The sequence below is a fragment of the Cyprinodon tularosa genome, unplaced genomic scaffold (assembly GCF_016077235.1).
Source record: "Cyprinodon tularosa strain WSP-4 unplaced genomic scaffold, ASM1607723v1 ctg195, whole genome shotgun sequence".
NCBI classification, from domain to species: domain Eukaryota; kingdom Metazoa; phylum Chordata; class Actinopteri; order Cyprinodontiformes; family Cyprinodontidae; genus Cyprinodon; species Cyprinodon tularosa.
Genome location: NW_024038707.1, coordinates 126,390 through 149,894, shown reverse-complemented (window position 1 = coordinate 149,894; position 23,505 = coordinate 126,390). Strand labels below are relative to the sequence as shown.

Here is a 23,505-nt window from a genome sequence, read left to right as displayed (position 1 = left end):
AGAGAAGTAGGTGGGAGAGTTCAATTCAATTCAATTCAGTTTGTTTCTATAGAGCCAATTCACATCATGTCATCTTAAGGCACTTTCCAGTTCACCGGATCATCCAGTCAGATTGATTCAAAGTTTTTTATTTAAGGAAAACCAGCTGATTGCATCGACTAATTGAATCGAAGGCAATTCCTCACACTAAGCATGCTTGTAGCGACAGTGGAGAGGAAAAACTCCCTTCGGAGCGGCCATCTGCCGAGGCTGACTGGGGTTCAAGGAGACAGAAGCAGAGATAGAAAAAGAAGCAGCTCCTGTCCAGGAAACACACAGCCAGGCGAAGGAGCTGCGAGCCAGCTGCCACCAGTTCCAGAGCGCCACTTACTGGCAGAGAGGAGTTAAACTTGTAGCTATCGACATTACCATCAGCAATTATGGTTCCATTATTTTTCTAATTTTACTTTCTGAATAAAAGTGTTACATAAAGTTGAAGCTTGACTTTTACTTTTATTTCATTTTGTCGCTTTTGGTTTTCATTTCTTGCCTCATTCCCATTTCTTTTATCTCCCACAATGTCATTTAACCAATTTCTTTTAAATTCACATAATGAACTAGTTAACATCCTCATCCTCAGTCACCAGATGGCAGTGCGGTCTACTAACGTTTAGTTTTTAACGTCCATTCACAGTAAACTAGAAGAAGACGGCAGTAAATATAAGTTGCCCTGTGATTCCTGCTGCTCTTTTTCTCTCTGTTATTCATTTATGACATTTCTGATCACAGGATAGAAGGATAATGGCCAATAAGAAAAAAGTACTGGTGACAGGTAAGATGGTCTGATTGGTGCAACATGGAGTCAAATGTTTCTATATGTTTTTATTTAACCACTGCATGCTGTCAAATTGTCATGCCTATGAAAAGACATTTAACTGTTGTCTTGGAAACTTAATGCACAATTTTTCAATGTCTATCAAACACTGATAAACATTAAAGTAATTTTCTGTTGTAAATACGAAACTTTAAGGAATAAATTTGTATTTTTGCTCTGCTGCAATTAATGTTTAACTTGATGTAAACTTTAGACTCTGTAAAAACTCTAAGGCGACATCTGAAACAGGTCTGCATGTGTATATGGAGTGAAGTTTGTTTTATTATTGGTGAAAGCAAAAATCCAATTTAAAGTGGGAATTAAAAAAAAAAATACTTTTGAACACATTTGAAAAACAAAAACCCATAAATGGAACTGAAAAACTTCTTAATCATTAAGATATTTCAGAGAAAATTTGCTGTTTCCTATTAAAACAATTTTTTTTTTTACTTTTACTTTTTGTTTTTTATTTTATGAACTGATTTTATATTTTAAATCTTAGCCTGAGTTTTACAAATTACATTCTCTTCATATTGCATTTTACAGACCACATTCTCTTCCCTTCAAGCCAAATATGGCCAATAAAAATGTGTTTCTATGGTGACCAGAACAAAGCCCGCCCCCAGATGGGAAGAGAATTTGATGCATATAATGCAATTAAAAAGAGTGAAAATTGTGTAACTCAGAAAAGCAAAATATGAAAATAAATTTAAAAAGAAAGTTCAAGACCACTGAGAAAACAGCAAATTAACTTTTAAATTTCTTTCTTTTTCAAATTTATATTTATAATTTTTTTTTTCCTGGATCAAATTTCCCCCCATAACTCCTGCTTCTCCCTCATGTTCTGTTTCCTTCTTCCTGCAGGTTTTGAGCCCTTCGGTGAGCACGCAGTAAACTCCAGCTGGGTGGCAGTGCAGGTAGTATTATTGATGCACCTGCAGCCAATCCTGCAGGGACAGTGTGTAAAAAAAAAAAATTAATGTTAAAATACATTTCTTTTTCTGCCTTTTTGTCTCCTGGTCGCCTGTGATTATTTAACTGACGTGTTTTTTTTAAAATCAGTGTACATTTTAAAATAGGGCTTAAGGCAAATAGAGGCAGAGATCATTCTTTTTTTTTAGATAGTTCTAGATTTAAATGCCAAAAATACTCACAATATCTATTTTAAATCTGCTTTAGTTTTTTATTTGCAGATAGAAATGTATGTTTAGAATGTCTTTATTGTATCATATGCAGTTTTCCATGCTGACACCGTTGCTCTGTGATCCCTGCAGCCTCTGGTCAGTTTTTCTCATGGACAGAAGTGGATTCTTTAGCTTAGTTTAGTTTTAAATTTCAGGCTATTTTGATGGCAACACTTTTATGCAGGGAAGTCTTAACAGGACAAATATGATTTTAAACACATGATCATTTTCAGACCCAAATTGACAGAATTGTCTTAGATGGATTATTTCTTTCAGAGCAGAAATAAAACTTTTTTTTTATTTTATTTTGCAAACTTCCAAGCAAATCAATATTTCTTCACTAATCACTAATATTAAAGCAATGTGTATTTTCTCCCTGCAAAGCAAGGAAGCTCCAAAACCTGCAGGACAACATTTCTGTCAATGTACAAATGTTTGCAAAGATGACAGTAATGGCAGCAAAAATTCAGACTGAAGAGTTTTATATTTCACATATAACGTATTTAAAAATGCAAACAGGCAACCACGTCTGCAGCTTCAAATGATGAAATAATGGGTGTACCGAGGTCTGTAGGTGTTTCTGGCTGCAGAATTCTCAACTCAACTCAAACTTTATTTATAAAGCACATTTAAAACAACCGGGGTTGAACAAAGTGCTGTACAGGAATCACAGTTAAGGAACATAAGATAAAAGCTGAAGGCTAAAATACATAAACACATAAAAATAGAAAAGGATAAATGTTTCAATTAAAATACATTTTAGAATAAAATAAAATTTAAAATAAAATTTTGCCAAATGTCCACTTAGACATGATTAAAAGCCAGGGAGAAGAAATGTGATTTTAAAGAGGATTTAAAAACCTCAAAGGAGCCTGCTGATCTAACATACCAAGGCAAGTTATTCCGCTGCCATAAAGACACGATCACCTTTGGTTTTAAGTCTGGTTTTAGGCATCGCCAGTAGCATCTGATTAGAGGATCTCAGTGTTCTGCCCGGGGCATGGATTTGGAGAAGCTCAGTCAAATACTGGGGGGCTAGACCATTAAAGGAATAGTACACCCAAAACATGATTAGCCTTCATTTTCTACTCACCCCCATGCTGAACAACACTCTGGAGTACTTTTTTGATATCTCAAATGCATCTGGAGATCTGGGAGGCTTCTTGCTGTCTGCTGACATTCAAATAATGGAGGTCTATGGCGCCCGAGGCAGAAAGGTCCATAAAAGTCCACAAAAAACGTGTCAATATTCCTCCATACTGCTCGTCCAATGTATTCCAAGTGTCCTGAGTGGGTAGCGTCCATAATTTACTCAAAACGAAGTCATTTAGAATGTTTTTAGAGCATAAACAGTAGTGTATAGGATTTCCTAAAAGCGCGTTCACGAGTCTACGGAAACCGCGGCAGACCAAACCAGATGAAAGTGCGCATTCAGCTCGGCAAAGAACTCATGCTCTTCCTCAACACTGAAGTCCTCAGACATTTTTCTTTCGTTGTTTCTTTCTTTGCACAGGTAAACAGCACATTTCTTCTTCTACGCTTGCATTATTGGCAGAGCAGACGCTGAATGCGCACTTTCATCTGGTTTGGTCTGCCGCGGCTTCCATAGCGTCATGAACGCGCAGGTGCGCGCTTTCAGGAAATCCTATACACTACTGTTTATGCTCTAAAAACATTCTGAATGACTTCGTTTCGAGTAAATTATGGACGCTACCCACTCAGGACACTTGGAATACATTGGACGAGCAGTATGGAGGAATATTGACACGTTTTTTGTGGACTTTTATGGACCTTTCTGCCTCGGGCGCCATAGACCTCCATTATTTGAATGTCAGCAGACAGCAAGAAGCCTCCCAGATCTCCAGATGCATTTGAGATATCAAAAAAGTACTCCAGAGTGTTGTTCAGCATGGGGGTGAGTAGAAAATGAAGGCTAATCATGTTTTGGGTGTACTATTCCTTTAAGAACTTTAAAAACAAACAATAAAATTTTAAAATCTATCCTAAAAACAACCGGGAGCCAGTGCAGTGAGGCTAGAACAGGAGATGTTGTCACGTTTCCGTGTGCCAGTTAGGAGACGGGCAGCTGCATTTTGTACCAACTGCAGACGATGTAAAAGTGAGCGGTCCAAGCCAGCATATAAAGAGCTGCAGTAATCCAATCTCGTATTGATAAAAGTATGGATTACGGTCTCCAGATCTTTTTGAGGCAGGTACCCTTTCCCTTTTGATAAAATTCTTAACTGATAAAAGCTATTTTTTACGACCGAAATAACCTGGCGATCAAATTTCAACCTGTCATCAAATATTACACCAAGATTTTTTACTGATGATCGAATGTTAGGTGTAAGAGGGCCCAAGAAGCCAGGGGGAAAAACTGCTGGACTACAAACAAACATTATAATTTCCAATTAATTCTGCTTAACTGTTTGTTCTCTCAAAGGAACTGGAGCGATTAGGACTGGGAGAGGCAGCAGAGCTTCATGTGTGTGAGCTACCTGTCGATTATCTGGCTGTTCAGAGCATTCTGCCCTCTCTGTGGAAACAGCACCAGCCTCAGGTATCTAACCTAGCATAGATTCAGCCAGCAACAGACACTCATTATTACCATGTTTTATTAGAGTTATTTGTGTTTTTATACAACATTCGATCTAGGGATGCACGATATTGGGATTTTGGCCGATATCCGATATTTTAAAACTCATGTAGCCGATAACCGATATCGATACTGATGTTTAAGCTGGACAAAAATAAGTAGTCATTGAAAATAGCAGTTTTGTTATCCATTTCTGACACTTTGAAAGATAATACACTCAAATATATTTTCATATGCTGACATCAAATAGATTTTTAAAAACGTGGTATCGATCTATTTTACTTTCAAAATCTGGTGAAATTTCATCGTTCTGTTACAAACTCTCCTGATATTTTGCAAATTCTTGTGAGATTTTGTTAGTAAAATAGATCGATACCGCGTCAATATATCAACATATAAAAATATGGCAAAACTTCGTGAATTTTCGGGGGATTTCGTAGCATAACGATGACATATAGCAATATTTCGTTAGTAAAAGAGATTGATATGGTGTTTTTAAATGGCAATATATCAGCATATGAAGATATTGGGATATTTTAATGGATCAAATCCAGATGGATTTGCTCCGCATATCCATCTGGAAACCTTCCATTGAAGTAATTTTGGGAAGGGGCGAAAATACTGGTTAGCTGATTGGCCTATGTTGGTGATAGACGGGCCAAATAAACCAATCAGATCAACGAAGCATATGACGTACTAACAGAGCGACGACGAAAACACAACCACAAGCCAGGCTACTCTTGCCGAAACCAGTGGGGAGAAGAGCAAAAACATCTTTTCCTCTGAGAAAAGCCTCCAGAGCAGTGTTTTGCTCTTCTTTCAGTGAAGAAATACTCTGTAATTCCGATAAAACTTGCTCGATAGCCACGCTAACGATAGTTTCATCTGCTGAAGCCGCCATGTTCTTTAGACTGAACTGTCGCGCTTCTCGTTGCGTCACACCTCAACCCGCCTCAAAGCCAACGCTGATTGGACGTTCGTTTGGTGAACGGCTCCAAATTTTATTTAACGGAGAGTCTCCAGACTGATCTGCGAGTGAAACCTTGAAAGCTCGCGAGATCAGGATGGTCTCACGAGGCTAGGTTCATGTGAATTCATAGCAGGAAACTGATTTACCTGCAGGATATCTTCCCTCTCCAATCAGAAGAGTGGTCAAATGTTCTCGCAGCATTTTGGTTTCTTTGTTTGCAGAGATGTCTAATCGCATATTAGTGGGGGTTTGATTATGTTTTAGCCTGTGGGAATATATTAAAGTAAGCGGGGATTTGTTAAAATCTGCAATAAATACAAACTCAGTCACCCAGACGTTGTTTCATAAATCCGTAGTGCCATGCTTTTGTCCATCCTGTAAAAATAAACTTTCTAATCACTTTTGAGTCCAAAACTGACTCTAACACCATTTAAATAGGTGATAATAATGTCTTATCAGGACTCACTAATAATGCTGGCAACAAAGGGCTATAATTAGTGATTGTTGTCCTGTGAGCAGCTGGCTGTCCATGTGGGCGTTTCCGGGTTGGCGACCTCCGTCACTCTAGAGCAGTTTGGACACAACAAGGGCTACGAACGTCTGGACAACCGCAGCTTCTGCCCAGCCTCTCACTGCTGCATGGAGAACGGAGCCGACAGCATAAAGTCGGTCATAGACATGCACACGGTATGCAAAAAGGTCAACGAGTCAAACATCGGAGTAACCGTGTCCGTCTCTGAGGACGCAGGGAGGCAAGTGACTCATCTTACTCGTGCAGAACGTTTTCAGTTTAGCTGCTTGGTGGAAAACGAAGAAGCCGAACCCGACTTTACATCTAACCACCGTGCTTTGGACCCAATAGGTATCTCTGTGATTACACCTACTACACGTCGCTGCACCAGGGCCACGGTCGCTCCGCCTTTGTCCATGTGCCGCCATTAGGAGGACCCTACAGCAAGACTGAGCTGGGCAGAGGTCTTCAGGCTGTTGTCAAGGAAATGCTGAACTGGCTGGAGGCTGATTACACTGAAGAGGAGCAAAAAGACAAGAAACTCTGCAGTCATCAACTATAACGCCAAACACAACCATTACATTTCCAACATTTATAGAAAATAATAAAGGATTGGTTATACATGAATGGCTCGTAATGATTTGCTTTTGCATATTTTTTTAAAGTGCACAACCATTAGATATGAGAGATATATGGCATGAATTTTGTTCCATATTCTTGCAAGCAAAAAATTAGTTTTGCATATTAAAATTTGGAGAAAAAAAAAATGAATCCAGAAATAAAATCTCATCGAGAAATAGTTTTGAAAATTTGAAAACTTTGCTGTTTTCTCAAAGTTTCTATTGGTCTACATGGACGTTAAAAAGAACATTGTATAGATCAATGTGGATTATTGCATTGGGCTTGGAGTAAGGAGAGTGTGATCAATTGAAAACAAAAAAATGCAATTTGTAAAATTAAATTTGAAAAACAAAAGATAAAAAAATAAGAAAAGAAAGAAAATCAAGAAAGAAAAATCAAAAATATAAGATCTGCACAAAAATTTATAAAACAATATCATTATTATTTGAAAAATATAATTAGATTTTTTTCCCCCGACAAAATTAAAAGTGGTAAAAGTAAAACCTGACAAAACTGCAAAGTTAATTTTAAAACCTTTTTATTAATTAAGAAGAGTTTAAAGGTTAATTTCCGGATGGAATTTAATATTTTTCTATTTGCAAAAATTGTTCTTTCTGTTAATAATGAAATAAAATTCACTCCATACATGTGTGACTAAGAACAAAACGGTCATCTTACATCAGCCTCCTTCAAGGATAGGAGGGCAGACCGACCAATCAGAGACAGTGTGAGATAGATGTAAGGTTAGACAGTCAAAATATCTTTAGACTTTACTTCAGACTCCTTTCTTCTGCATCATCAACACCCCAGTTTTCTGGTAACGCACAGAGAGCCCCATCCTCAGATGATACTGTTACTAAATGTTGCTGAGACGCTAATCAGGCTCCTAATCCACTGACAACAAAAGAGGTAAGAAGTCAGAAAAACATGCCCTGATTCTGCACTAAGAAAGAGAGAAGTTCAGATAAGCCAAAGTAGTAAACCATGTACAAGGTCATATTTTAACACAGTTGCTCCAAAAGTAGGTGGTGTGCCCCCTAGTGGGGGATGCAGGGAAGGCGTGGTCATTAAATGACTCATTTAGAGGGTTAGTTTAATGTTGAATTTTGTTACACAGTAAAATAAATGTCTGAGCTTATAAATAAATATAAAATGTTTCATTTTATTGTTTTAAAGGAGATTGTTGTTTATTTTAATGTAATATGTGATTTACTAAAGTTGATTTGTTTTGTTCAACCATTAAAAAGGGTTGGGTTGGTCTTAAGGGGCTGCAAAAACCCAACCCATCCTTTTTTTTTTTTTTTACACTGCTTTATGTGCAAATAGATACATAATAATAAACAACAATTTTAACAAAATAAAAATAAAAATCTATGCAAAGGATGAATCTTACTAAAATGAAGTAGTACTTTATGGAATACTTTGGTATTGATGCTTCTCAAGAAGTACCCGTACAATCGGTTCTTCTACTATTACTGGCATCCCAGTTGCAGATAAGGGATGGAACAATATTTTTATCAGAAACCAGCTTGTTCTGTATGGAGGACCAACTCTGCCATATTTAAAAATGAATACAGAAATAAATAAATGCTCAATAAATATATAAGCATACAATTAATTGCCAACAAAAATACAATTAACAAATAAATGTAAGTAGAAAATAAATTATACAGTGAGACATAAATGTATATAACTCTTTTAATTAGCTTCTTTATTTATTTGCCTTTGTAATATTTACCTTATTTATTTTTTTGTCCTTTATAATCTTCAACTTTATTTTTTAATTACTTACATTTTTAAGTATTTATTTATGTGCATGTTATAATATTTTTGTCTGTTTTATTCTTCCTTTGTATTTTTTTTTTACCTTAGTTATTTCTTCGGCGCTATTTATTTCTGCCTACCCTTTTTACATTTCTGTATGCATTTCTGTCTGGTAAACACCGATGGACTCTCATGGACAAGAAACTGATGAACCTAATATTCCTAATATACCTTATCAATATATAATTAAAAATTGTTGTAATAATAAAAATAACAATTGTTAGTAATAATTGCTGACAATGTCAAAGAGAATCTCTACAGAATTGTAAGTTGCTATCCCCCTTTAAAAGCAAATATTCATATGATTCTTCCCAAATAATGTGAGCAACATTTGTATAGTTTGTGGAAGCGAAGGTAAAATTATTGAGTAAACACTGTTTGTGTCCAAATTGCTTCTTTTTGCTTCATTTTACAAAGATATGCTTCACAAAACATTAAAAGAAAATATATCTTTGTGAGGAAATTACTTACGTAACAGCCAATGATAAAATAGAATTGGTTCAATTAAATTTAAAATGATTTGGAAAAAGAAAACAAAGACATACCTTCCTTGTATAATTTCAAAATTACAGATTTTGAATCACATTGGAAAACCATTAAAAAGCTGCGAAAAAAAGGACAATAAACCAACCAAAATAATTAGTTACTTATTCATTTTAACCTACATGTTTATGCAGCTAAATGGGGGTCATAAAATTTGTTCAAAGGGAAATAACTGAACCTGATTAATTATATTGCCCCCCCCCCCCCCCCCCCCCACGACAACATTGAAACTGAATGAAAAGTTCTAAACATAAAAAAAGAAACGATGAAACTGGAAAAATATGGGGTTCCGTTAGTGCCAAAAATATGTTTATGTGTCTTCTGGTGTGTCCATGTGTCTTCTGGTGTGTCCATGTGTCTTCTGGTGTGTCCATGTGTCTTCTGGTGTGTCCATGTGTCTATGTAAGGTGTGCATGTATTGTGCTTATGTAATGGAAGCTGTATATGTAGTGGTTTAAAGTCTATATGTCAGATTCATATGTTGTGTCTATATGCTGTGAGCGTATGTATTGTGTCTACATGAGGGATAACGTGCATTGCATTATTCTTCACTTTATGTTGTTTGACCATGTTGTTGAACCCGTCAGCATGTGATCTCGTTTTGCTGTCGTTTCCTTTGTTGTTACAGCCTGTCGTTCTCCCCAGTCGTCTCCCTCTGCTCTTATACCTGTCGTTGTCCCGTCATCTCCCTCTGCTGGTACAACCTGGCGTTACAACCTGTTGTCTCCTCTGCTGTTACAGCCTGTCCATGGTAATGCTCATTGAAGCTCAATTTTACAGCAGAGGCGTTTGTGTCATTGACTCTTATTTTGAAATCTCCGTTAAACCGGAAGTGTGTACATTATTTTATCATGACCGCATTGGTCAATAAGTGAAAAACTAAGGCATTTACCAGAGCTAATATGTGTGAAAAGTCAGATTTGAAGGGAGTTATTACTGTTGTGACATTAAAGATTAAAACAATATAGATAAAATAGCCAACCGCTCGCAAATGAAACCAGGTAACGGCACAAGACGGCAGCAGCAACCCACCATTGTAAAAGCAGTGCAACGCCCCGTTAACGGGGACAATGACAAGTATAATGGAGACCAGTTGTAACGACACAGCAGACGACAGAGGTGACGACAAGTTGTAACAACACAGAAGAGGACAGGGGACATCGACAGGTTGTAACGCCAGGTTGTACCAGCAGCGGGAGATGAAGGGACAACGACAGGTATAACAGCAGAGGGAGACGACAGGGGAGAACGACAGGCTGTAACAACAAAGGAAACGACAGCAATACGAGATCACATGCTGACGGGTTCAACAACATGGTCAAACAACATAAAGTGAAGAATAATGCAATGCACGTTATCCCTCATGTAGACACAATACATACGCTCACAGCATATCGACAAAACATATGCATCTGACATATAGACTTTAAACCACTACATATACAGCTTCCATTACATAAGCACTATACATGGACACACCAGAAGACACATAAACATATTTTTGGCACCAACGGAACCCCATAGCAAAAAGAGTTTAAAACAATTTATTAACTTTTTTTAACTTATTGGTTCATGCATAGATATAAAGACATGTTGTAGTTTAATCTTGTTCGTTTACTTGTTCGCATATTTCTTTAAATACAGTCACCTATTTGTTTATGTTTACCTTGTAGAAATCTTTACTCTTTATACCTCTCTTTAACTTTGCTGTTTAAAAACTTTTTTTGATTCTATTCTGTTTGTAAAACTGTTTGGTTTTTTAAAGTCAGTGATTTATGAGTGAAACAATTTAGCTTTAGCCCCGTTACCCTAACTGGTTTTAAATATAAAGTATTGGAAGTGGATCTTAAGTAAAAATAATTTAAAAAAAGACATGAATCATGCATCCATTATGTGCAGTACATCTTATTACTTTTTCTTTCACGTTTTGAAATTTGATACATATAAAATAATCCATGATGTTAGTATTACAACCATAAGGTCGTAATATCATTAGAACCTGGTGCTGACCCGTACTTTATGCAGAGAGCTAAAACAAAAATCTCTATTTAAGTGCAACTGAGCAAAACAGGATATCGAAACCGTCATTCTCATCATTCATGTTAATGTTTATCTGGGAGGATAAAGGAAAACCTTTAGACTGTTTAGAAATGCAAATGTTCCAGAGATTAAATTTATCTAAAACACACAAGCTCAGTTGTGTTCTTGATTATTTGGGACCTGCCTTTTAACTTGGTAAACAGTCCAATAACTCAGCCAAAGTAAAAGGAACTTTCATAACAGATTAAAGATGAGAGACTAACTGTAGATCTCTGAGGATGGACGATAACTGTGGTTATTTGCTCTCTTTGCAGCCGACCAGGTGAAGAACGGCTTCAGCTTCCAGTGGCCACAGCCTGATACGCCCGGGTTCTTCTATGTCACCCAAGGCCAAGAGGAGACTCCCAGCTCTGGAACATCCCATCTGAATAGGTCTGGAGGTGCTCATTTATGGAGATAAAGACCAAATACATATTTGAAGATGTTAGAATAACATGTTGTGTTTGCTTATGCTTCAACAAAATGACTCTTTCTCTGTCTGTCAGGTGTTATCAATGTATAGAGATCATTTTTTATTTTTGTTTTCCTTGTTATTCAGTGATGCTATTAAAATCTGCTCCATCCTATTAACTGATCATATCTGTTTAAGAGGAATATCTTTCAGGGTTGTAATATTACTAACGTCCAGCAGAGTGTGCTGCTGTTCTTTCTTAAGCTGAACCTCACTGATAAAAGCAAAGCCAGAGTGGCTGGATGCCAGAGAAGAAGGTTCCTAACATGACAGAAAAAGACATGCTTGCAGTTAGCACAGTAGATGGAGAAGACCTTTATGAGTGTAAAAAGTATTCAACTATTCACTCCATTCAAATAAACAGAAATCAATGGTTTTTTAGTCATAAAATTAAAAGAATAAAGTCGTAAAATTACGAGAATAAAGTCGTAAAATTACGAGAATAAAGTCGTAACATTAGAGAATAAAGTTGATGACAACTCTTAAAAGAAGCACTTTCTTCCCTAAAATAAAGAATGTAGAGCATCACGTGAAGTTATACTTTGGCAGAACAGCAGCGTCAAACTGAACCGGAAGTCAAAGTGGACTCTGGTTGCTGATTGGTGGAGCTGGTCGGAGCTCCAGGCTTTCTTTCTGAAACGGGTTGTGGTATGATGACTTTATTTTCGTAATTTGCCAACTTTATTCTCATAATATAATTCTCAAAACAAAAAATTAAAATTAAACAAATAAAAAATCTCTAAAAGTACAGTTAAGTAAGTCAGTGATGAAAAGGCAATAAATGTTAAAAAAAAATCACCTTTTGAATTTAGTGTATTTTTTATTTTATTTTTCCTAGAATTTTTTTTTTTTTTCTGTCATATTTCTGCCAGTTTTGTTTTTGCTGCATTTTAATCTGTTTGTATCATATTAAATTTATTTGGTTTATTGCTTTGAATGAACTAATTATTTCCAGAGGAGGAGTTGGGCTGCAGTGGATATTTTTTTATTTTTATGAAGGCGTGACTTTTCCCCGCGCGCCGCATCGGTCACCCGTTAAAACCTTCAGCCTAGCGCGCGCGCACCGGGGGCGCGCTGCGCCCGGCTGCAGGCAGGCAGGGTGACACACTTTCGTGCTTCACCTCACCGCCTGCCACATGCAGCTGGATCGGCTCTCTGCTCGCTGACGGCCGCATGCTGCTCCACCGCCGGGCTGAGAGAAGCGCTGGGAAACTGCAGGAACCCTGAGAGCTCCAGCTTCCAGCGAGGAATCAGAAAAAAGAGGGAAAAACAGGAGCGGATGCGTGTTGTTTGACCTGACGGCTGATCCGGTCCTGGTTCGTCACTGAGGTCAGCTGCTGCCTCCTGAGAGGCGGACTGGGAGCAGCGCCGAGAATAAAGCGGGATTAAAGTTATCTGCTGGTTTGGAGGGAAAAACGGAGACCTACCGAGACAGCGGCCGGCTTTAGTTATTTAATAACATTCAACAAGGTTTACCAAAGGAAATGGGGTAAGTTTAGATGGAGGAGGACAGTTAAAATAGTCTGCTCCTTTCCTCGGTTCTAAATCTCATCTGTTCTGTTATTCCAGCAAAGGAGTTCCGGTCACCTTCTAAGATGTTTCCTCACCACAGAGAAAGGTAAAAAAAGAAGTCCTTGGATCAGTGACCCGATTCTTTGGTATCTTTTGACTCTAATTTTTTCTCCCTCTGTGATATAATACCTAAACAACAAAATACTTCCAACACTCCCTTTATTCAGATATAATTAGTCTGACATTAGTCTACATGGTTTTCTCTTTTCTAATCCCATAATCTTAAGGATATTCCTGATCAGAATCGACTATAGGATACTTTTTTAACTTTTTCTAAATGAAACAAAAAGTATCAAATTAATTCAGTTTATTTCTAAACACATGTCATCTCAAGTCACTTTACAATTCAAACATCTAAGGAAAACGGGTTGATTGCATCCACTCATTGATTGGAATGCAATCCCTCACACTAAGCATGCTTGTAGCGACAGTGGAGAGGAAAACCTCCCTTTTAACAGGAAGAAATCTCCAGCAGAACACAGTCAGTGTGATTTATTGTTCCATTCCTTTGTCCCTCTGAATCCCTATCATTAGATCGAATGTAAACAAAGTTGTTTCTGCTTGTTAGATCAGACACAACTGGCGCAGTGTGTTGACTTCTGTACGTTGCGTTCAATGGTATTACGTAGATTAGCGGGTCAACCCTGCTCTGGTTTTCCCACAGCATGTTGATCGGAGCCGAGGCCTTTTTAACAGGGGTCACTTGTCGAGTCGTTTGACCCGGTTAGACTCGAGTCAGTGAGCTGTTCCCACTGCCACTTAAAGGAATAGTACACCCAAAACATGATTAGCCTTCATTTTCTACTCACCCCCATGCTGAACAACACTCTGGAGTACTTTTTTGATATCTCAAATGCATCTGGAGATCTGGGAGGCTTCTTGCCCTTTGGGCAAGTGACTTTCACATTTCAGTTACCCAGAAACAATTTTTACTTGCCCAGTATAATGTTTGATAAATATAGTTCCTAATATTCATTTTTGTATATATATATCAGTGAAACATGTTTGTTTTTTAAATGTTTTTTGTAATTCTGTATTTTTTAAGTTTCCAGGTTCCTGGTGTGTATCTGTATGCGTCAGATAATGAACTCAAGCCTACATTACCGTGTTAACATGCTTTTCAATCCTTCCTGCACATTCTTTTCAAACTAAACTTTGCTTTAAACTGTTGTCTGCTTGGAAAAATATAAATTGTAATGTTAAAAATCAAAAAAAAACTTGACAGGTTAAAAACTTAAGATAAATCACAAGACAGAAGTCAATGTCATAAATTAATAACTTTTATTTTAGAGTCACGGTCTGTTGATACAAGATAATACTATTAATATAATGTGACTTTTCTAGAGAATCATTATACATAGTTATTTTATTCAGGGTTTCCGCAGTCTTACATAATTTCAAAATTCCCTGACTTTTAACTGACTCAGGATTAGTTTTCCCTGACAAAATAAATGCAGCAACAAGACAATAATAATAACATAACAGGTCACCAATCTAACATGTTTAGCTCTATAACATTTAAATGCACCTCTCCAATGTCTAAGAGAAAAAAATGTAATGAACATTTTTAATGTATGACCTGCATCACTGTACGGAAGACTGCCATATGATAGCGCTTGCTAGCTTGTTTGTCGTTTTGGTAACTACATCAAAATTAAACGCTAGGTGGACAAAAACCACACCATCTGGCGGAAAATCATGCGGCTTTTTCAAATCACGCGAGAATGTGTACAAAACAACAAAAATGGCGCCGCTAACGCTTGTGGGTCGTTTTCAGCGAATGTCGGTGATTTCAAAGTAATTTTGAGTGATAAATAATTTTGTTTTGCGATCATTACACTTGCCTGCCTCTCCCAACAATAAAAACTACTTGCCCCGGGCAATCGGGCGATTGTTAACATCGAGCCCTGACTTACTTGTTTTATCACTTTTTTTTTATTCACTTTCTCTAGCCACACCCAGGCCTGATTGAAATAGCACATGTTTTTAATGAAGAAATCACCTAATTATGACTTGACAAAGAGAAATAAACCAAAATAACCTCTAAAGCCAGACATGCCATGATCCAAAAAAAAAAATCAGAAAGGAATGAGGAGGAAAGTAATAAGAGCTGCAAGGCCTATTCTAAAGCGTCAGAACTCCAGCAAAGCTCAGTGAGAGGCATTATCCAGAAAAGTTGATGAAATGGAATTGTGTGAAACCTTCCCAAGAGCGGTTGGCTGCACAAAATTAACCCAAGAGTGCGACAATGATGTATTTAAGAAGTATCAAAGATCCCACCACATCATCCAAAGAACTTCACTTAATGCCCACACAGAGTAATGGGGCAAAAATGGAAACATGGCAGAAATCCAAGAGGAAAAAACAACAACAAACAAAAAACAAAGTCATATTTCATTTTTTTCCAAAACACATCTGTACAATTCTATTTCTTTGACAATGAGACATGAGGTGGAACTTTTTAGAGCGTGTATGTCCCATTTCACAGCTCAAGTAAACATACCAACAGTAAAATATAGCGGTTGGTAGTTTGAAATTCTGGGATGTTTTGGTGCATGAAAGACCTGCTGTGTTAAATGGAACCAGGAATTCCATCTGCTGGTGACCTCAGGCTGAAAGCAAGTTCTGCAGGAGGATAATGATCTAAACCACACCAGCAAGTTAAGATCTGGGAGCGGCCTAGTCTAAAGCTCGGACTAAGGGTCTCATTTATCAAGGATTGCGTGGGATCCATACTTAAAATGTCTGCAAACCCCAAAGGTGAAAGTATGCAAAAAAAAATTAGATTTGTGAAACCATGCACACATCAAACCAAGACATTTTCCTTGATAGATCACAGCTGTATCTTACAGTGTTGGGCAAGCTACTTGTCCAGTGTAGTGAGCTAAGCTATCAGTTACTCAACAATAAATTAAGCTTCACTACACCAAAGCTACCACCTAAAGAATTATAGCAAGCTAAGCTACACTAATGTGTTAAAAGTAGCTTAACTACATCAGAAGCTACTTAACGTTGTACCAACCTAATATCAATTCAAAATGAGTCTGATGCACTGGTTAAAACATTTATTAAAGATCAGCCAATGACATAACACAGTGTAAACATTGCTTTATGATCAGCATATTAAAATAAAAACTGAATTAATTACTAGTAGACAAACTAGTAAACAATCTGCTGTTATTAGAACCAAATTAAAGGTACTGTGTAGTGTTCTACACATGGAGACATGGCTATGAGTTTGCATTCAATGGACATCTCTAGGGAAAACAAAACCCTACAAAAGGCATCTTATTTCTTTAGGGTCTCCCTTAGAGAAAACTTCTTCAGACCTCAATTAAACAGTCGATTCAAGCAACAAATGAAACTGTTTACAAAAAAGGTGAAAAAATAAAGAAGCTAATTAAGTGATACATATATTTATGTCTCACCATATAATTTAATTTCTACCTACATATTTATTCATTGTATTTTTGGGGGTAATTAATTGAATGCTTATTTATTTATTGAGCATTTATTTATTTATTTTATATACGGTAGAGCTGTTCCTCCATACCTAAAAAATCTTATATGTGCAAAGCCTAAAAACAGATTTATGTAAACATCCTGTCAGGTAAACTAGGCCATGAAAATACAATATCGAAGTTTCACTACTGCTCTCTAATTAGAGTATCTTAGTGGCACATATGGGAGACTTATCCTGCCATAATGCAAGAGCACATCATTTCAATTTGAGAAAAAGAATTTCATCTTCTTGCACTCAAAACTTATAATGCTCACACTCCAAACATGCACTCTCTCTAAAATATTTTCTCTTCTCTCTCAAATCTTTGTTTCGGTCCGCCCAGCTAGGAGCTAGGCGGAGGGAGACATGCATCTGGCTGTTGTTGAGCTCGCTGTCTGAATGACGGCGCGCAGTGATACGAACAGAGAGAAAATAGGACCAATTGATAACGACGTGTGACTTTTTCCACTACAATGTTTTTGGGATGCAAAAATATCACTCTTTTGAACACATAATGTTTTGGGAAGAGAAAAGTTTTATTTCGCTGGTCCTAAAAACCTGCCGGACTACTTTCGGCTTGACCAAAACTGGACGATAACTCTGCTCACAGGACGCTGCCAGGGGTAAGTCAGTGTGATTGCATGCCACTGGTGATGGGGATGCCATACAGATTCATGTCAAAAATACCGAACTATCCCTTTAACCGGAGGTGCTGGTATATGAGCTGGAAAGTAAGATAAAAGGATTTGTTAGCCACTGTAAATAAAAGGAACTATTAATATCCTTAAGCATCTGATAAACAAGGACATTCAGGCAACACTGCGGTTATCCCTCACTTTGATATGTCATATTTATTTATTAATTCACAGAATAACTTTGTTTCTAAAAGCGGTTTCAGGCAGAATTTCAAATAATTGGTGTTTGTGTTTAATAGCAACTCGCACTGGCAAGTGTTGACTGGAATCAGAGCGTTTAACAACAGGAATTAATAATAAAAGGTTTAATATGGACAAGAATGGTCGTGTTTGGGCTAAAACGTATTTCTTTAAGTTGTTTCCTAGCATTTGACAGGTTTAAAAACATTTTTTCATTGACTAACTGCAGAATTTGACCTTGTAAATTATTTATATATGTATATATGTGAGATTAATATATTTTAGATACTGGGTAAGGAAACATTAATAATTCCTGAAAATGCAGTCCCTTCTAATTCTGCCATTTCTAAGGTCTCCACAATAGTTAAATCATTCTTCACCCACCATTACTCACGGGCGGTTCTGTGGTTTTAAAATGTTTCTAGCAACTCATCTGAATTCCTCACAATTAGTTTAATTTATTTATTGATCTGTGGTGTGACTCGCACATTTGATCACTGGGTAGGGGAATGTGATGGTGAGGAAATGGAAATATGTACGGACTTTGATTCTGAATTTAAGTTTTTTTTTTCATTATTATTTGTGACATTGGAGTATTAGGGCCAAGCAAAAAATTGTTTTTTCTATTTCGAGAAAAAAATCCTAACATTACGAGAATAAAGTCATAAAATGACAAGAATAAAGACGTAAAATTACGTGAATAAAGTCGTAAAATTACGAGAATAAAGTCGTAAAATTACGAGAATAAAGTCGTAAAATTATGAGAATAAAGTTGTTACATTAAAAGAATAAAGTCGTAAAATTACGAGAATAAAGTCATAAAATGACAAGAATAAAGAAGTAAAATTACGTGAATAAAGTCGTAAAATTACGAGAAATAAGTCGTTACATTACAAGAATAAAGTCGTAAAATTACAAGAATAAAGTCGTAAAATTACGAGAATAAAGTCATAAAATGACAATAAAGACGTAAAATTACATTAATAAAGTCGTAAAATTACGAGAATAAAGTCATAAAATGACAAGAATAAAGTCGTAAAATTACGAGAATAAAGTCATAAAATGACAAGAATAAAGACGTAAAATTACGTGAATAAAGTCATAAAATTACGTGAATAAAGTCGTAAAATTACGAGAATAAAGTCGTTAAATTACAAGAATAAAGTCGTAATATTACGAGAATTAAGTTTTAATTTTACGAGAATAAAGTTTTAATATTACGTTAATGTCATCATACATCATACAGTTGTAAACTCAGACTGTACGATAAAACCACGCGGTTTTTTCGTACATTGTGAGCTGTAGGTCCGTGCGACAATTGAAATAATCGCAATCTCCTGGGTTAATAATTGCAAACAACTGAAATAATAAATAATAATTAATACAAATTTATTATATTACTTAAAAAAAATCTCAATGAATACCAATATGAGACTAAAAAGCACTGACCAAGCTGCAATGAGTTTATAATAGTTGAGTGAATGATCTGATTATCTGGACTGTTGATTGGAACAATATAGATAGAATTGACAGAAATGAAGGGCATAAAATTTAATTAAAATTTGGTTGAGCTGAGGAACATAGAAGCACCGATCCATAAGCTCTTCCTATGCTAGAAAAGCTAACAGCAATCTAGCTTCCTGGCTGCCTTTGTCTAGGATGAAAGAGATCACATATACTTTCTCACAGTAAAAGTTGAGCCCATAGCTATGTCTAGAAGAGAAAATAAGTCGTAATTTTATGAGAATAAAGTTGTAATTAGTGTTATACCAATACCAGTATCGGACGGGGCCCCGATAAACCGTAAAATGGTGGTATCGGTATCGGCGAGTACCATAAGTTTATTCAACTATTGTACCCCATTCCTGGTAGGCAATAAAAAGTTCTACTGGATTCACTTTGTATTAGATTTTTTAGCTTCACAAAGGTAGGCAGCAGCTTGACAAAGCCATGATGGCAATAATTTTACATTATTATGGTATCGCCGATACTGCACAGCCAGGTATCGGGTTTCGGTATCGGGGCCAAAAAATGGCATTGGCGCAACACTAGTTGTAATATTACGAGAATTTAGTTAATTTAATCATTGTACTCGGTAAAAGGTTTATTTTTAAAGCCAAAAGTAGATTCTCACTTGGTATTCATTTCTTCAAAACATTTATTCAGCACTTTTAACTTTAAAAAGTTAAATGAATGTTGAAACTGATAATAAAGCCAGAAAACATAAAACAGATAGGAAGTTCTCAAATGTTTACTCTGCAAAAGGTAATTTGTGGATGAACGAATTCATCCAATGTGGGTGAATGTGAATGAGTGTGAGGGGGTGAGGGGAGGGAGGCTTTTAGGTCGGTACATTTAAGGGCAGATTATACTTCTGCAACCGCACACATCAAATGTCGCTCGGGTCTGGTCGCGAACCAGTTTTGCTGGTATGCTTCTGCAACATCTGCATCGTACGAGTGGTTGTACTTCTGAACCTCCTTGATCAACCTTTCGTCGTGATTATCCATTGGTGTTATTACTCCTCTCTTTTTAAAAATGGCGCGCCCCGGCAGCGAATCGAGAAGGACGACCACACAGACAGCTGGAAAGGCATACCAAGGACCACTCACAGCTGCTTTTTGTCTGCGCACTTCCGCTTGAGGTCTGCGTGGGTTTGCGACCATCGGATGTGTAGTCAGGATTTTTTTGAGGTGCGTGATGATGGTTGCAGAACCTCTGCGCTGGGGTCGTGGTCGTGCACAGAGACAGATTTTACGGTTGCAGAGACTATGCGTTAGAAGTATAAATTAGCCATAACAGTGTAAATGTATCCTGTGCTGTGATTTATGTTGATTTAATAAAAAAAAGTCTGTCTAGAAAAGTTCTGATTGTAATGAGATTACATTGATATACGACAGAATGAAGCAGGAATCAAACTAGGAACTTCTGAGTTTAAGATGACTAATCTACTGACAATATTTTTGGATAACTGTCACTAATAGGATCAGCTATAAATGCACACTGACAGGCAGAAATAATCTAGTTCTGCTGGGAGACGCCCAATCACTCAAACTGTGCTATACAGAAGTGTCCTGGTTTGAGTAATTTTACATTTAAACTCAACAAAGATGGATGAAGAACATCTTTAACGCTGCTGCTTTTATGACTTTTTCAATTTTCTTGACCAAAAAAGTCCTTTTTGTTTTGAGTTTACAAATAAAAATAAGGAACAAATGCCATGAATTGATAAACCCCAGAGATTATCAATCATGGTAAAAGTGATGAACATCTTCTTTACGTTTTTAAGCTGAAAATAAAAGCAGTAAATGTGTTAGGGTTGTTAAGTTTCCCCAACTTTAACCTATAACAAATGAAACAAAGACAGTGTAAGATTTTTCCTGAAATGCTTTGCAAAGGGGAGAACAGTATCAATCTCTGCATCTCCGCTTGGCTCAACACTTGCCAGGCTTTTTATTGAGCAGTCAATACATTACAATAAACAGCGTTAGTTTCGATTACGCAATCTCTTAGACATAACATGAACTTTTAAGATAGGGAAATTGCCTGGTTGAAGTATACGCTTTACACAAGGTGTCGGGGTTATGAACTTTTCACTTCTGTGCTTCTCAAATGAAAAACAGGAAAGCATTCTTACAAAACATTTGACCGTCTTATGGCCTTCAAACACTATTTCCAATGATGAGAGTAACATATAGAACATATAAATGATTAAAAGCAATATAAATGAATAAAATGATAAAAACAACAGAAATCATAATATCTCCAACAAAATGGGAAAAATCAGCTGATTAAATGAGGTAAAATGACCTCGGATATCCTGAGCTCTCTGCTCTCTCTAACTGTATAACTTTTCTTACCAACACGGCATGCTGTGGGTTTCATTTTATTTTTCTAAGCTTTTCCCAAGGGTTAGCAAAGCTTCCAGTTTTTTAGAATCCTTTTTGTCGTTCTCTCTCCAGGGAGCAGCCGATATTCAGCACTCGCGCCCATGTTTTCCAGATCGATCCCACCACCAAGAGGAACTGGATACCTGCGAGCAAGCACGCCGTCACCGTGTCCTTCTTCTATGATGCCAACCGCAATGTCTACCGTATCATTAGTGTGGGTGGAACCAAAGTAAGTACTAAAAAAACAACTTTCACCATTCCCATAATGAGGTGTAAACTGGATTTAAGAGGTTTCTTGTGGGGGCATGGGTGGCTTCTCAGCAGATATGCTTCAACATTCCCTTTTCTTCAGGGATTTGGATTATGAGGAGGAGGCCACATCAAGGCCTGGGGGAAGGGGGCTTCTTAGCACCTACTATGACCCATATTTCTGCCTCACAGAGAGGGCAGCGTGGGATAATGATCAGCGGCCAACACTCATGTCGGTTTCCACAGTAATCTTCAGTGTTGCTCTGTCCAGCATGTTGTGCCAAACGTGTCACAGCTCAAATGCAGAGTTTAGATTTGACATAATAATTTCTTGGAGGGGTAAGAAAAGAAAAAAACAAAGGTCTTCCACTTTAAATTAGATTCAGGATTGTGACGTTAAACAGGGGTCCTTAAAAAGTCTTGAAAGGAATTGAATTCTTCAAAATAAAACTATGGCCTTAATTGGTTTTAAAATGTCTTAAATCAGTCTTTCGTAGGTCTTAATTTTTAAAACATCATAAATAGGATAATTTTTATTACGATTTATTTTTGTAATCTGAACAAAACATAATTGACATTTTTTTTTTATTTAAAAAAAATAACGGCTCGCCATTATTGGTTCCGTCCCTGTAGCGGCTAAAATCCTATATTTTAGGCTACTGGTGGTTGTTGTTGGAAGGCATTGGTTTTACGTGCGCTCAATTAATATTCAGAATGCCGATCTTCCGTTTGACATAAAATAAAGTCATTTATTTTCAGTACAATGTCCATTGTCTTAATGTTTCCCTTAAGATCCACATAAATTCGCCATAAATCCAAACCAAGCACAGTAGAAAACTGTTTGCCTCAGCCTATTAACAACACCCGAACAGAATTGATGGTTGACCTTAAATAACCCATCCGCCATAAGACACTCCGAACTCAAAATTAAATACGCCCCCTGGTGGCAACAAACACCAAAGGATAAATGGCTCCTACAGTCCCGATAGCCGAACCAATAGCGTTGTTGCTGCCGGGACATTTGGGAGATGCACCATTAACTTTTTGTCTGGAAAATATGAGCAAGTGTAAATGTAACCAAAATTGTCTCCAGCCAAGAGTTTTCTCCATGGCTAAAACCAGGGAACATACATGAGGCTCAGTGGATTTAGTGCAAGAAGTCATTCAAGCTCAGAACGATGGGAATTAAGGCAGTGGAGTCGCACATGCGAAGCACGAAACACAAAGCGTCAAAATGGAGTTACCGAGAAACAGCCGGTATTTCTCTGCAACGCCTCCACTTATCACCAAATCAAACATACTAAAAACGATACAAAGAAAAATAGCTGTAAAAAAGATTTGGCACTGGTTATGTTGTGGCTTTAAAACTGATTTGTTTTGTTCTTTGTGCTTTGGTTTTAAATTTTTATTTCAAGTGGCATTAAAAAGTCTTAAAAGGTCTTATATTTAACTTTCCTTATGCTGTAGGAACCCTGTTAAAGGATCCACGACTGGTGGAACATGTTAGCCGAAATATGTTGTAAGTTTTCCTAAGAACTTAAAGGTCCCGTGTTATCCAGAGTTCACTTTATAAACGATTTGTACGTCGTATGTGTATTGAAGCCTGTGCATGAGGTACACAAATAAATAAAATAAAACATTCTCCTCTCTCACTGCCTTGCACCACCTCTTAATTCATGCGTGCTATAAAAGTTCTGGTGAAAATCATGCCCTTAATGAGGTAATGTGGGGAAATAACTACTCCCCCGGCTATCTGAGCCCTCC

General features: G+C 37.0%; 2 protein-coding genes across 5 annotated transcripts in view; both read left to right on the top strand.

Annotated features, from left to right (window-relative positions):
* The first annotated feature begins 661 nt into the window (after nt 1-661).
* On the top strand, nt 662-6,741 carry LOC119782556 (pyroglutamyl-peptidase 1-like). Its single transcript, XM_038283572.1, has 5 exons — nt 662-811; nt 1,718-1,770; nt 4,481-4,597; nt 6,123-6,355; nt 6,466-6,741. Exons 1-5 carry the CDS (start codon nt 781-783, stop codon nt 6,674-6,676), a joined length of 645 nt encoding a protein of 214 aa, XP_038139500.1. The 5' UTR covers nt 662-780; the 3' UTR covers nt 6,677-6,741.
* A 5,970-nt stretch (nt 6,742-12,711) lies between these two features.
* The window catches only part of LOC119782562 (homer protein homolog 3-like), a 33,857-nt gene continuing 23,063 nt past the window's right edge, over nt 12,712-23,505 (top strand). For 3 of the 4 annotated variants that reach the window (XM_038283583.1, XM_038283581.1, XM_038283580.1), the window contains exons 1-3: nt 12,713-13,142; nt 13,223-13,271; nt 21,565-21,721. In XM_038283583.1, the coding sequence (XP_038139511.1) occupies nt 13,249-13,271; nt 21,565-21,721 (180 nt within the window). In that variant the 5' untranslated portion in view covers nt 12,713-13,142; nt 13,223-13,248. Of the gene's footprint in view, nt 13,143-13,222; nt 13,272-21,564; nt 21,722-23,505 lie in introns of all 4 variants that reach the window. The other variant, XM_038283582.1, reaches the window with a different exon arrangement.